This window comes from Jaculus jaculus, chromosome 6 (genome assembly GCF_020740685.1).
Source record: "Jaculus jaculus isolate mJacJac1 chromosome 6, mJacJac1.mat.Y.cur, whole genome shotgun sequence".
Classification (NCBI taxonomy): domain Eukaryota; kingdom Metazoa; phylum Chordata; class Mammalia; order Rodentia; family Dipodidae; genus Jaculus; species Jaculus jaculus.
This window is the reverse complement of record NC_059107.1, coordinates 166,864,224-166,875,760: the sequence shown is the minus strand read 5'-3', so window position 1 is coordinate 166,875,760 and position 11,537 is coordinate 166,864,224. Positions and strand designations below refer to the sequence as shown.

The window sequence follows — 11,537 nt, the reverse complement described above, 5'->3', positions numbered from 1 at the left end:
TTTTTCAGTTAGAATTACAACTTTTATTTGGGGACTAAGGGTGCCCCATCAGATCGTCATAACATTAAAAAAAGGATATGGACAGCTGGGCCTGTCCAGTCTGAGTCTCCCAATGCTCTGTACTACATGCCTAAGGATGGCTCCTGCCAGGCACTCCTAACCAACTACCAAGTGTGCTAGCCTGTCCTGCAGAGCAAGAGACACTATCAGGCCCAGAGTCTTGCTTTTAAGGCAGTTAAAATTTGGAGCCTGGTTCAGTGCAGCTCCCAGGGGTACCAGGTAGCTAGACCTAGGATTTGACCCTATGTGGTCAAAGCAGTGCTTGACCCCTGTGCATTTGTGGGGGCTAGTTCTCCCCAACTCAGACCCTCAGTGCTGAGCCAAGAGAGACCCTGTACTATAGCTGTATACAAAGTGCAAAGAACTGCTTTTCCTGCATGCATTAAAAAACCTGCAAAACTAGAGCCTGGGCATCCACATCCCTCCTGTCAGATCCTACAACACCTCAAGGTCTTGCCTTACTCCCAACTCCTGCAGGCGGAGGTTGCATGTCAGGGACCTTATTGCTGTGCCAGGGCCTTGGACCTAGGGGAGGCCAGGTGCATCCTTGTCTTCAATGGGGCCTGAGTAACTCGGGGTCAGGCAGGAGACACAACCTGGGTTGTCTGACAGTTTCTGACTGCCAGCTTTACCAAATGCAGCATTTATTTTAAAATTAAATTTAAAAAAATGCATCACCAGGTAGTTTTCTTGATAAGAAGTAGCCTGACCAGAGTGGGCCATAGCTGGTTGGCAACCGCATTACACAGGACCATTTAAGGCAGCTTCTTCTGGCAGGACATCTGTCTTCCTGCATAAATAGGAGCAGGGTTTGAGGCATTTGGGTTTATGAAGTTCATCCAGCCCCACCCTCCCCTTTTTGCCCAACTTACTTACCTGTTTTTTGTCACTGTTCCCTGGGTGGCCATTGTGGTCGCAGCTACTGTGGATACTGCCATGATGGGCCCAGGGTGGACTGCAAAAGTCACTGTAGAGGAGACAGCTGGGATGTTTATAGGTGGGTCTGCCTTTCCCTGTGTTGTGGCCACAGTCACAACAGAGGCAACGGTCACTTCTGAGGATGCAAGGTGGACAGGGTCTAGCAGGTTGCTGTCAGCATGCTCGGTCCTGTGTAGAAGACATGGGGTGCAGTTATGGGCACCCCACCCACATTGCTGCCCAACTTGATATACCCAAAGATCAGCACATTGGCTTGGTCCAGCAGGGGACTGAGCAGCACATAGTGCTTTTTTTATTCCTGTCTTGGCTCGGGAATTGTATTTACCCAGGTGGCTGCCCAACAAATAGCCCACAAGCCCTGATAATTATGGAGTACTTCATTTCCCAGTGGTCCCAATGCCTTTGCTATATGATTTCAACTCTGCCCTTAACTAGCACAGGGGCAAGAGAACCACCTCAAGGACAGGATGGAAGCAAAAGGGTCCCCAAGATGGGCACTGAGGGGGTCCATTCCAGAAGAGGTCAGATAGACACACCAAAAGCCAGTCTAGTCACTGGTCTGCAGGACAAGGGCATCAGTGGGCTCTGAGCTGGATGCTCAGACAGGATGGAATGGTAGTAAATGAGTTCTTCCAAAATCTAAGACTCATGACAATAGCTACCTAGCAAGTTTCATGCAGAAGGCTTACTTTTTAGAACAACCCTCCTATGTTTTAAGAATTTCAGTGACCCTAAACTTTTAAACAGATCTGTTGACCAGGCATGGTGATAGAAGTCTGTAATCCCAGCATTGGAGGCAGAGGCAGATTGTTAGGGCCTAGCCTGGGCAACACAGAAAGATCGGGTCTCAAAACTAAAAGCAAAAACCCAAGGAGCCCTAGATCAGGCTTTCCCATATCAATTCAGCATTGGTAACAACGTTGGCCCCTCTCCAACAGTCTTGGCCTCATTTTACTGCTTTGCTTGAGTGCAGAGTGGCAGGGGATCCTTGGGACATGGGTCCAGGGACTCAGCCTTTGATGTGAACGATGTGAACTGAGCTAGGGAATGAGCCTGTGAGCATAGTGAGCAGAAAAGAATATGAACCCAAGTTGGAACTAACACACCAAGAATGGATCCAGCCTGGCTGAGGGACACACTCAAGGATCAATACCATAGAAGATGTGAAGTGTGGGCATGACCTGTCCTGCTTATGGACCAGGGTTGGGCAGGGCAGGTGGGATCCAGGGCCCAACTCCTTGCATATTGGATGGGGTTGTACTGAACAGTTGGGCTGGTATCCACTTTAGGCCCTTCTCATTCTTGAAGCAAGAGTAGGAATGGAAAAGACTTGGGAGTCCACAGCTAGTATTTATTCAGAATAGATCTTTCCACAGCAAGGACTTAAGGACCATGTGAGATTAGCACCTTGTCCTCTCCTGGTGGGCTCTAGACCTGGGGACTTCCTCCACTCTATGTGGGAGCTCCTGCCTCAGGGTCTTTGTAAAGCTGCAACTCATTTTCGTTATCCTAATCCAGCAAGCAGTTCCTTATGTTATAGTTCCCTGGGGAAATCCTGAACTTCCAGATCTTGTTATCTTAACCATTCACAATAGAAAACACACTATGCCAAAGAATGAAACCCCATGCCTTCCACTGCAGAGTCCAGGAAGCTTCCGGCACCCTTTGCAGTGAGTTCTTGACATCTCTCCCCCAAGGAGGGCTTTTGATCATCTCAAGGGATAGTTGACTTACCCACCTACATGTTGCTTAGGGCCAGCTAAGGGTCAGACCCCCAGACCCAGTTCTAAGATGTGTCCCATCTTACTATGTGAGTGTGCTGGGCACCTGAGTGGAGTCCTCATATGCCCTTCCACAATGGAAATAGCAGATTTCTGGGCCCAGAAACACGAATTTGCTGAAGCCATGCTTGTCTCCCACCATCTGGGCAACCTTAGACTAGAACAGGAAACCTTAGGACCAGAACCTGAGAACCAGCTGCAGTAAAGGTCTCTAATGGAATCTGTGCCCCCCCCCCCGCACCAAGTCCCTGGGGTATCTAGGTCTTACCTTTTCATATTAACCACTCAACAGAAAACATGCACTGTGTCCAAGAAAAGAAGAGCCACACCTTCCCATCCAGCCTTTACCTTAATGCCTCAATGCTTGGACGTTGTTTTCCCTAGAGACAACCTCCATGAGGGACTCAATTCTGGCCCCTACTTGCTCCCAAGGGAGCTGATATAGGGCAACTGAGCCTGAACCTCACTATTTAGAAGACCACAGTCTGTGGCCCTCAGCCCAGAAGCTACACAGTATTAACTGGGACCCTAGGCAAGCCTGAAACTCCTTGCAAACCTGGTAATAGCAGCCTCCTCTGTTCTGGGTGATGGGGAGATCTCCCCACTGTGGCCTATACACACAGCTTTCACAGCACCAGATGCCTTCTCATCTTCCTCACTGTCGGAGCCCCCAGAGGAGCTGCTGTCAGAAGCCACCAAGGGGGCTTTCCTAGTGGCACATACATTCCAGGAACAAGGTGAGGTAGGCCCAACTGCAAAACAAGGAATGCTGTGATGGTTTTGAAGGCAGAGGAGTTACACGGCATAGCCACCATGGCTTCAGGACCTCCAAACCTGAATGCCAGGGTGTAGTAACACTTGAGAAGCAGTACCTGCAAAAGGGCATCTGAACATGCGTGGAACCTACATGAACTACTATGTGCCCCCAAGTGGACTGTCTCCTCACCTCCCAAGAAAGGATGGATGTGTACTCCTCTCAGGAGGAAGCAGAGACTCAGGTAGGGCCCTCCACAACCTCATGGTACTTCAACCCGGCACCCAGGACAGAAGCATCAGATGGCTGATGACACTCTCTAGAGCTGTCTGGCCTAGTCTAGGGGGTCCTATCTTACTGGAGCATAGGGAATGGAGGTCAAAACTTTTTGATCAGGCCCTAGGTTGGTTTCCATCCATCCATTTCTCTACAAAGGGACCCAAGGCTTTGTTTGATGGATGGCAAAGTGAAGATCCAGATCATGAAGACTGGTGGGATCTGTTTCTAGGAGCAGTGATGGTCGTGTTTCCTCTCTATCTACAGGCTGGAGGACCTCCATCTGTACATGTAAACTGAAATTCCACCTATATGTGAATTCCAGTACCACAAAACATGGCCATACCTGGGGTCTTGACCACTTCCCATTGCCCTAAGATGTGCTGGTTTGCATCAGGCCTGGAAACTGATCAAGGCCGTTCCCCTGCAGGAGCCTGGGGTGCAGCATGAGCTGCTGTTACTCACAAGCTTTCTCTGTGTTTGTGCTCTGGCTACTGTTGGTATGGCTGCAGTCCATGTCCACAGGAGAGCTGCACCGGGGCCTGGACTCGGAGCTACAAATAAGGATGAGGACAAGCTGAGCATCTGGGGGTTGGTCACTGTCTAATTCTCAACAGACAGTTCTGGCATGGCTCTACATGTTGTGTTTGTTACCAGCAGAAAGGCTGGAAGTCCGTGAACTTGGCCCAGCTTTTCTCCTCTGGAGCTGAGGGGCCCGCTGCCCACACACTAGAACCCACATCCCTTGCAGTGCCTGTGGCCACAGGTGTTGGGTTCACTGGCTCATCAAACACTGCTGTCCATGCAGTATCTGCGAAGGGGAAAGGAGTACACAATGAGTGAGCAGGCCTGATAAGCTATGGCCTCAACAGGGAGAAGCAGCACCCACATTGAGAAGGGGGTTCACAGAACCCACAAGGTGCATGTAGGAGTTATCAGTGCCTACTGACCTGGTGCTTAGCAAGGTGCCTGTAGGGCTCCACCTGGCCTCTAGTAGGGCTGATGGCATAGAAGTAATGCAGCTGCCCTAACACCCCATCCTGTTTGCTCCAACCAAGATCAAAGCAGGCACTAGAGTCTTCCCTGGCCTTGGGCATAGGGTGTCCCTGCTGTGGATGTTCTTGCACTTAGCCTTGCAGCTCTTGCTGTTGTCAGCCCCAGCTAAAGTGCTGGCAACTCCCAACCAGGGCTGCCATCTTGCCCATGCCTGGAGCATCTCAGCACCACTGCCAGAGCAAAGGTGACAAAAAAGGGTTCTTTTGAGAGGTGGAGGATGTAGGATGGATTGTGCCATTTAGTGTGTCTGGGGGTGGCCCGGCTGTGTACAGACACAGCAACCAGATTTCATGGGGGCATATATTCCCCAACCAGTCGGGTGGACACCAGCAGCACCAATGCAGCTGCCAAGTGACCACACGGGAGAATACTGCTCTGGGTGCAGTGCAGAGGAGAACCCCACCCATGACAGCTGCAGAACAGCTGGAAAAGCTGGCACCTCCAGGAACATTTGCATGAAGCTATATGAAAGGGAGGCAGGCTATGATAGCTGGAGAGAGAGGAGCTCTAGAGGAACCTCCTGAGAATGCAAGCCAAGGCACCATATTCTGTCCTGAACCCATGTCCCCTTCTGGTTCCCCAGCATTACCTTCTGAGTCACCTGAGAAAGGGCCTTCATTCTGCAAAGAGGTTGGAGGGGTGATTGCCCCAGGCATATTGCTAATTGCCTCTGAGTCAGCCTTCCTGTCCTGATCTCTAGGCTCCAGTCCATTCTTTGAGTAATTTTCTGAAATGTGTGGGGCTCCAAATCTAGGGAGACACAAGGACACAGTCAGATGCCTGGTGGGCCTGAATTAGATACCCAACACTGAAGAGCCAATGATGGCACAGGACTTTGGGCCAGGGATGGTATGCAGCATGAAAATCACTGTTCAGCTCAGCTCCCAGTTCTACTCTTGAGCATCTACAGGGTCATTGCTTCTCATCATGCCTGAGCTGTACAAGAGTGGCTGAGTATCTAGTACATGCTTTTGGGTGTGTTTCTCCTCAGTGGAGTCTTTGGGAAGATAGCGGGGCTCAGCACCTGGCTCTGACCATCACCCGGGCAGTGCAATGAGTCTCCTCATCTTCCCATATATCTTCTTCCTCCTCATCATCAAAAGGTTGAATTCGGTCACTGCAGCAGGCTTCAAACAGAGCTGCACTGGGCTGCAAGTCAGAGACAAGTAGTTGGTCTCTGGAGAAGCCAAGATCCCAAATGGTTACCATAGAGGTTTTATTCACAGGCGAGGGACCCCCACCTGGCTAAAGGGCAGGATACAAGGCAAGGAGGGCAGCTGTACTCTCAGCTCACATGGAAAGGTTCCTCCCAATCCTGGCACACATATCCACTGGCCAGGGCTCCCAAGACCCCGTCCATGTGAGATAAGGAACAAGCTGTAGACATAGCCTCAGCTGTCTGGGCAAGTGGAATAAAATGACACCATGCCTGATTGCCAGAAAGCAGCCCCTGAGTACTCACATTGTCCTCATCGGCTTCAATGTTGAAGTTAATCTCTGCAATCCGGTCAAATGGGGCACTGCAGAAACAAGGTCCCTTCAGTACCTCCTCTGTGGTGCTAGACGAGTGAGCTTGGTGCCCTCAAGCAGGAGTGGGGCATTCACTATTACCTCAGGATAGTGGGACACATTCCTAGCAAGACTACAGGGAGCTACCCCAATGGTGTCCAAGCTTAGGGAGGAGGAATCACTAGCCCAGATCCTAAGGCTGCAAGACACCCATACTTACTTGATGTTGTCATCTTGGTCTGCAAATTCCTCATCATTGAAGCCAAATTGATCCACAAAGTTGGCTGTCATCTGCTGGATCTGATATTCAGAGAAAGCCTGGGAGGAGGGCATGCCATCAAGGAACAGGCCATAGCCCTAGAGGTTGCTCAGTGAAAGCCAGAGCTCTAGTGCTCTTGGAGCCCGTGCCAAAGTGAGTTCTCCCATAGGCCGCATGTTCACAGTGGTCATGTATACAAGAGCAGCTCCTTACTCTAACTCTCAAGATCATTGGCCCCAGGAGTCTCACCAAGGTGATGTAGCTTTGGGGGGGGGGGGTCTCCCTCCAGGCCTCCCTCTACCCCACACGTGCTTGGGGAGGAGCCACTTCTCCCATTTGCTATGAGATGCCCTGGGGAACTAAGCACTACCAAGGGCACAGGCTCGGGAAAGGCCTGGCAGAGTGCAGAGTGCCGAGTGCCAGCCATGCCCTCACCTGCTGAAGGGACAGCTCGTTAGGGAAAGCACCCTCAATGTCCTCGTCCTCACTTGAGGAGTGAAGGTGGTGAGTGCTCACCTAAAACACAGGCCAGATGGAGTGGGCATTGGAGCCAGCCAGTGCCCCTGATCCCATCCAACCCAGCCAGAGACCCAGGCCCCGCCCAGTCATCCTGGTTCCCTCCCTCCACCCAGCACTTGTTAGATCTCTGGGCCAATGCAGCTCACTATAAGGAGATGCCAAGTGAGGTCAGGGCCTTATGACAGCCCAGCCCAACCCAGCCCAGCCCAGCCTCCTTGGAATACCCTGAAACACCCTGGGTCCCAGGCATAAAGAGTACAGGTAAGTTACAGTTCCTGCTGTGGGAGGCAGGAGATCAAGGGGTCAACACTTGGGTTGCACAGAAGTCCTCAGGATGCCAACTTTGGTGTGAGATGGTGGTGGTGGGGGTCTATGTTATGGACTGAAGACTAGTTGCAGTGTTGTCCTTGTGCTTCTTAAGGGACTGTCAGTGATCTCAAATGCAGCTGTGACACAGGAGCAGCCCTGAACTTTCTCACCAGGTCCACAGTGTTCCTGCGGTTGGTCTCCGTCAATGTCTCTTCCACAAAGCTCTCCCAGCGCCCACGGCAATCGGCAGGGAGCCCTGCAAGAAAAATGCTGTTTGATAAGTCCTTGGGACCTGTGCAGACAATGCAGGGCACCCAGACATCCTGGCAGTCACATGCTGGTCCAGGGAGGGAATGGCCATGCTTCTGTGGAAGTAGGGGCAGATGCTGATGGGAAGTAGAACTTTGCAGTGGAGGGAAGGTGGATTGGAGGGGAGCTAGGGTCCTGCAGGGTCTTGGGATATAATAATTTGGAGTAGGGCAACTGCCACTTTCTTGTCCCTGTATGTATACCACTTAGGACTCCAGAACATAGTAAATGCCAGTAGTATATGAGAAAGAAGCCACTTTCCTACTACACTCCTCAATGGCCTGAGATCAGCAGACTACATAGTGCACAAATCATGACCTGGAAACAAGAGCTTCAAACTTACCAACTTCACCTCCCCTAACTTCCTAGTCCTGGGTCCCAAGCTCCAGTCCATTTGTTTTTCCAATCTAGCATTAAGAGGATCACCCCCACCTTGCCTGTTGTCCCACCCTGGGTCTGTCTGTGATGATGGACCAGAAAGTTCAACTTTACCACTTAGAACTTCCTTAGCCCATATCCACACCTGTTGGTGGCAGAGGGCTGCACAAGGGGACTATGGGGCCAATCAAGTAGGGCCGTAGCTTGTACCTCCTCAGTCATACATGCTGTGTACAACTCAATTATTAATCTGTGTGCTAAGGGCCAGCTTGGGTGCCAGACAGGACCCTCATTTACCTCTGGCATAGTAAAACTACCTTCTCATTTCCTCAAAAGAGCCAGCTCCTCCAGGCAGTCACCTGTCAGCAAACTCAGGGTGCCAAGCAAGAGTCATCATAAGACTATGCACAGACTACCTTCTGAGCATGTTAAGGCTTCCTACCTGTCCAGGACCATGCCTCAGGGACCTGAGTGCATCCCACTTAAGTTTGCTGGAATTTCCCTGCCTAGCATTCCTCTCACTAAAGCACTTGGGATGAATGACAGGGTACATTATATGAGGATGTACTTTTGGCCACAGAGCCAAACTGTGCTCAGGACACAAGAGGACCATGGATGAGTATCCTGCTGGAGAGCTATGAAGAAAGGGGTTCAAAAATAAATTAAAAAAAGAAAGAAAGAAAGGGGTTCATGGGAATGTGCATCATGGCTGAGGGCAGGGGCTCTGCTGTCCTTCTGGAACCACCCATCCCACAAGGGTCAGGGTCCCAAAGCTTGGTCCTTAAAGCTTGCTTCTAGAGGACAAAACATGACCTACTCCTCTAATCCCTGGAAACTCATGATAGGAAGGATCCAAAACTGCCTGAGTTCAGAGCAAAGCTGTAAAGTGGGCCAGGACTTCCCTTAACAGGCAGGGCTTGGGGGTGTGTGGGTTGTGAACACAAGAGAGGCTGGTAATTCTTCTGGCTTCTAAGTACCAGCATCAGAGCTACAAATTGTTTCTGACAGGATGAGTCTCTTATATTTTAGAGATGTCTGCCCCACAGAGCAGATACTGAGCCAACCCTGAGGAGATGGCAAAGAAAGCTGCATGATTTGTCCCATGAGAGTGCACTTCTACTGCTTGGGAGCAGAGGGCAGAAGAAGATGAGGGTAGGGGCTCACCTTGGATGACCTCACTGATGTGGGTATGCATAGGGCCCCGCTCCAGGTTCTGGACCACTGCATTGGCAATCCGCGTGAGGTGGCCCATATTCCCATGTCTCATGCCACCTGCTGCCCTAAAAATGATAAGTACCATCAGGGTGGCTACCCAGTCCATGCCTTACCCAACTTGTTGCTGGGAGGGCCAAGTAACATAGGATTTCCAAACTTTATCTCCACTGTCATCCCCAGCCCAGGCCTTTGCCTCTTCTGGGGGTAACCTAGCATGCTAGGTTACCCTCTAAGGCAATAGTTGGTCCACTCAGTGCCTGGCCAGGAGACTCCTCTAGGATACTGCTACCTGGAAAACACCTGCCATCATGCACTAGGTTCAGCCAAACTCCCAAGTTAAAAAAAAAAGAAACACTAATACGACTGATCATTTATGACTGAGAGGATGAGGCAGAAAGTGCACAGAGTTGGCCAAATTCCTACTAAAGTAGTAGTAGAGAAGGAGCTGAGCCAGGACTAGCAGCTGTAAAGATTGTGTTGGGCTGCTGCTTCCCGAATGCTGCCCATTATAGAGCTAGGTGGGGCATCCATACCATATAGCTGGTACAACCTCTGTTGGTATACCCCAGTGGTCCCACCCTGCACTGAGACCCTTTTGGTGTCTTGTAGGTGCCACCCCACACTGCTCAGAGCCCACCTGCTCCCAGCAGGACACTGAATGAATGGGGACAGTCACCAGCTCTGGGTAACATGCAGGACATGCTTCTTAATTCAAGGGAAGATTCTGTTAAATGGAAGACACAGAAAAGCTAAAATGAATCACTATGCGTAAGTGTCAACCAAGTGTGTTCCAAGTTTTAGGGAAGATCAAGAGTGGTTGGCTGGGTGTAGTTGTGCACACCTTTAATCCCAGTACTCAGAAGCCAAACTAGAAGGATTTCTGTGAGTTTGAGGCCAACCTGAGACTACATGGTGAATTCCAAGTCATCCTGAGCTATAGGGAGACCCTACCTTGAAAAATAAACAAAAAAAAGAAGTTGTTGCCAGCATTTAGGAGACTGAGGCAGTAGTAGAATTAGGAGTTCCATCTGGGTGTAGTGGCACATGCCTTTAATCCTAGTACTAGGCAGGCAGAGGTAGGAGGGTCACAGTGAGTTTGAGGCCACTCTGAGACTACATAGTGAATTCCACGTCAGCCTGAGCTAGACCCTACTTTGGAAAACAAAACAACCAAACAAAGAATTAAGAATTATAGGCCAGCATGAGCTATATTTATATATACTTGACCTGACCCTTCTTGACATTTCCTAGCATCCTTCCTTCCTTAATCCGATAGCAAGGTCCCTTCTAAAACAGCCCCAGGCATAAACCATATCACACAGCCCAGACACCTGATATTGAGTCTGGAGTCCTGTATAGTGTTGCACTATCCTGCTGAGGTGCATCTCTGCATCCTCAACTGGCCAGGAGGGCTCCTGGGGCTCTTACTGTGTATGGTCGTTGGCTTCCCAGGCCTCCAGGATCCTTTGTACCAGGCAGCACTTCTGGAACAGCTGGAGGAAGGGGGGTAAGACATTGTGAGTTGGAGACTGCAAGGCTGCATGCACACTATCCCCTCAATGCTGCAGGCAGTGAGCTAACCAATCAGCACTGAAGACTCTGTGACAACGACACAGAGCCAAACTTCTATGGCCCCCACTAAACACTTTGCCAAAGGCTTCAAATCTCATGCTATTAGAATGGCCTACAATACTGTTGAAGACTCCATATACTTGGGCAGCAAGGTCACTGAGAACTACTGGAACTGAGCTGAAACCTTCTCCATGTAGACCAGCTGACAGAAAGCTGGAAAAAGCTATGCTGCATGCAATTCAATGGGAGAGAGAGAAATCACCAGTGGTGATACTCAACAGTGGACACTGTAAGCCTTAAATTTGGCCAGGTAGGCCAAATAAGCCAATGGGTGCAATAGTGGCATGTCTGTTATGGGGGAAACCAACCGCTCCCTACTTGGACTGGAGGTCTACTCCATGGGAGGAAATACATCCCTGTTACTGAAAACTTAAAACAGGGGTAGCACTAGGGGTGTAACATCTGCTGCTGTCTGGTTAAATGTATATACTATGCTCACCAAACTGCCTAGTAAGTACTTTTCATACTCATATTAATTCTACTCTCACTTTTTTTTTTTTTGAATTTTTTTGAGGTAGGGTCTCGCTCTAGCCCAGGCTGA

The 11,537-nt window shown here is 50.2% G+C and overlaps 1 protein-coding gene across 10 annotated transcripts in view; it reads right to left on the bottom strand.

The window, feature by feature from the left end:
* The window catches only part of Ppp6r2 (protein phosphatase 6 regulatory subunit 2), a 124,896-nt gene continuing 113,359 nt past the window's right edge, over positions 1-11,537 (bottom strand). For 8 of the 10 annotated variants that reach the window (XM_045151795.1, XM_045151792.1, XM_045151799.1 and 5 more), the window contains 13 exons: positions 10,793-10,857; positions 9,314-9,429; positions 7,633-7,718; positions 7,070-7,150; positions 6,596-6,693; positions 6,329-6,386; positions 5,891-6,015; positions 5,456-5,616; positions 4,465-4,621; positions 4,276-4,364; positions 3,337-3,532; positions 937-1,167; positions 1-850 (listed from right to left, as the gene is read on the bottom strand). In XM_045151795.1, the coding sequence (XP_045007730.1) occupies positions 802-850; positions 937-1,167; positions 3,337-3,532; positions 4,276-4,364; positions 4,465-4,621; positions 5,456-5,616; positions 5,891-6,015; positions 6,329-6,386; positions 6,596-6,693; positions 7,070-7,150; positions 7,633-7,718; positions 9,314-9,429; positions 10,793-10,857 (1,512 nt within the window). In that variant the 3' untranslated portion in view covers positions 1-801. The remainder of the gene's footprint in view (positions 851-936; positions 1,168-3,336; positions 3,533-4,275; positions 4,365-4,464; positions 4,622-5,455; positions 5,617-5,890; positions 6,016-6,328; positions 6,387-6,595; positions 6,694-7,069; positions 7,151-7,632; positions 7,719-9,313; positions 9,430-10,792; positions 10,858-11,537) is intronic. The other 2 variants (XM_045151793.1, XM_045151798.1) reach the window with 2 other exon arrangements.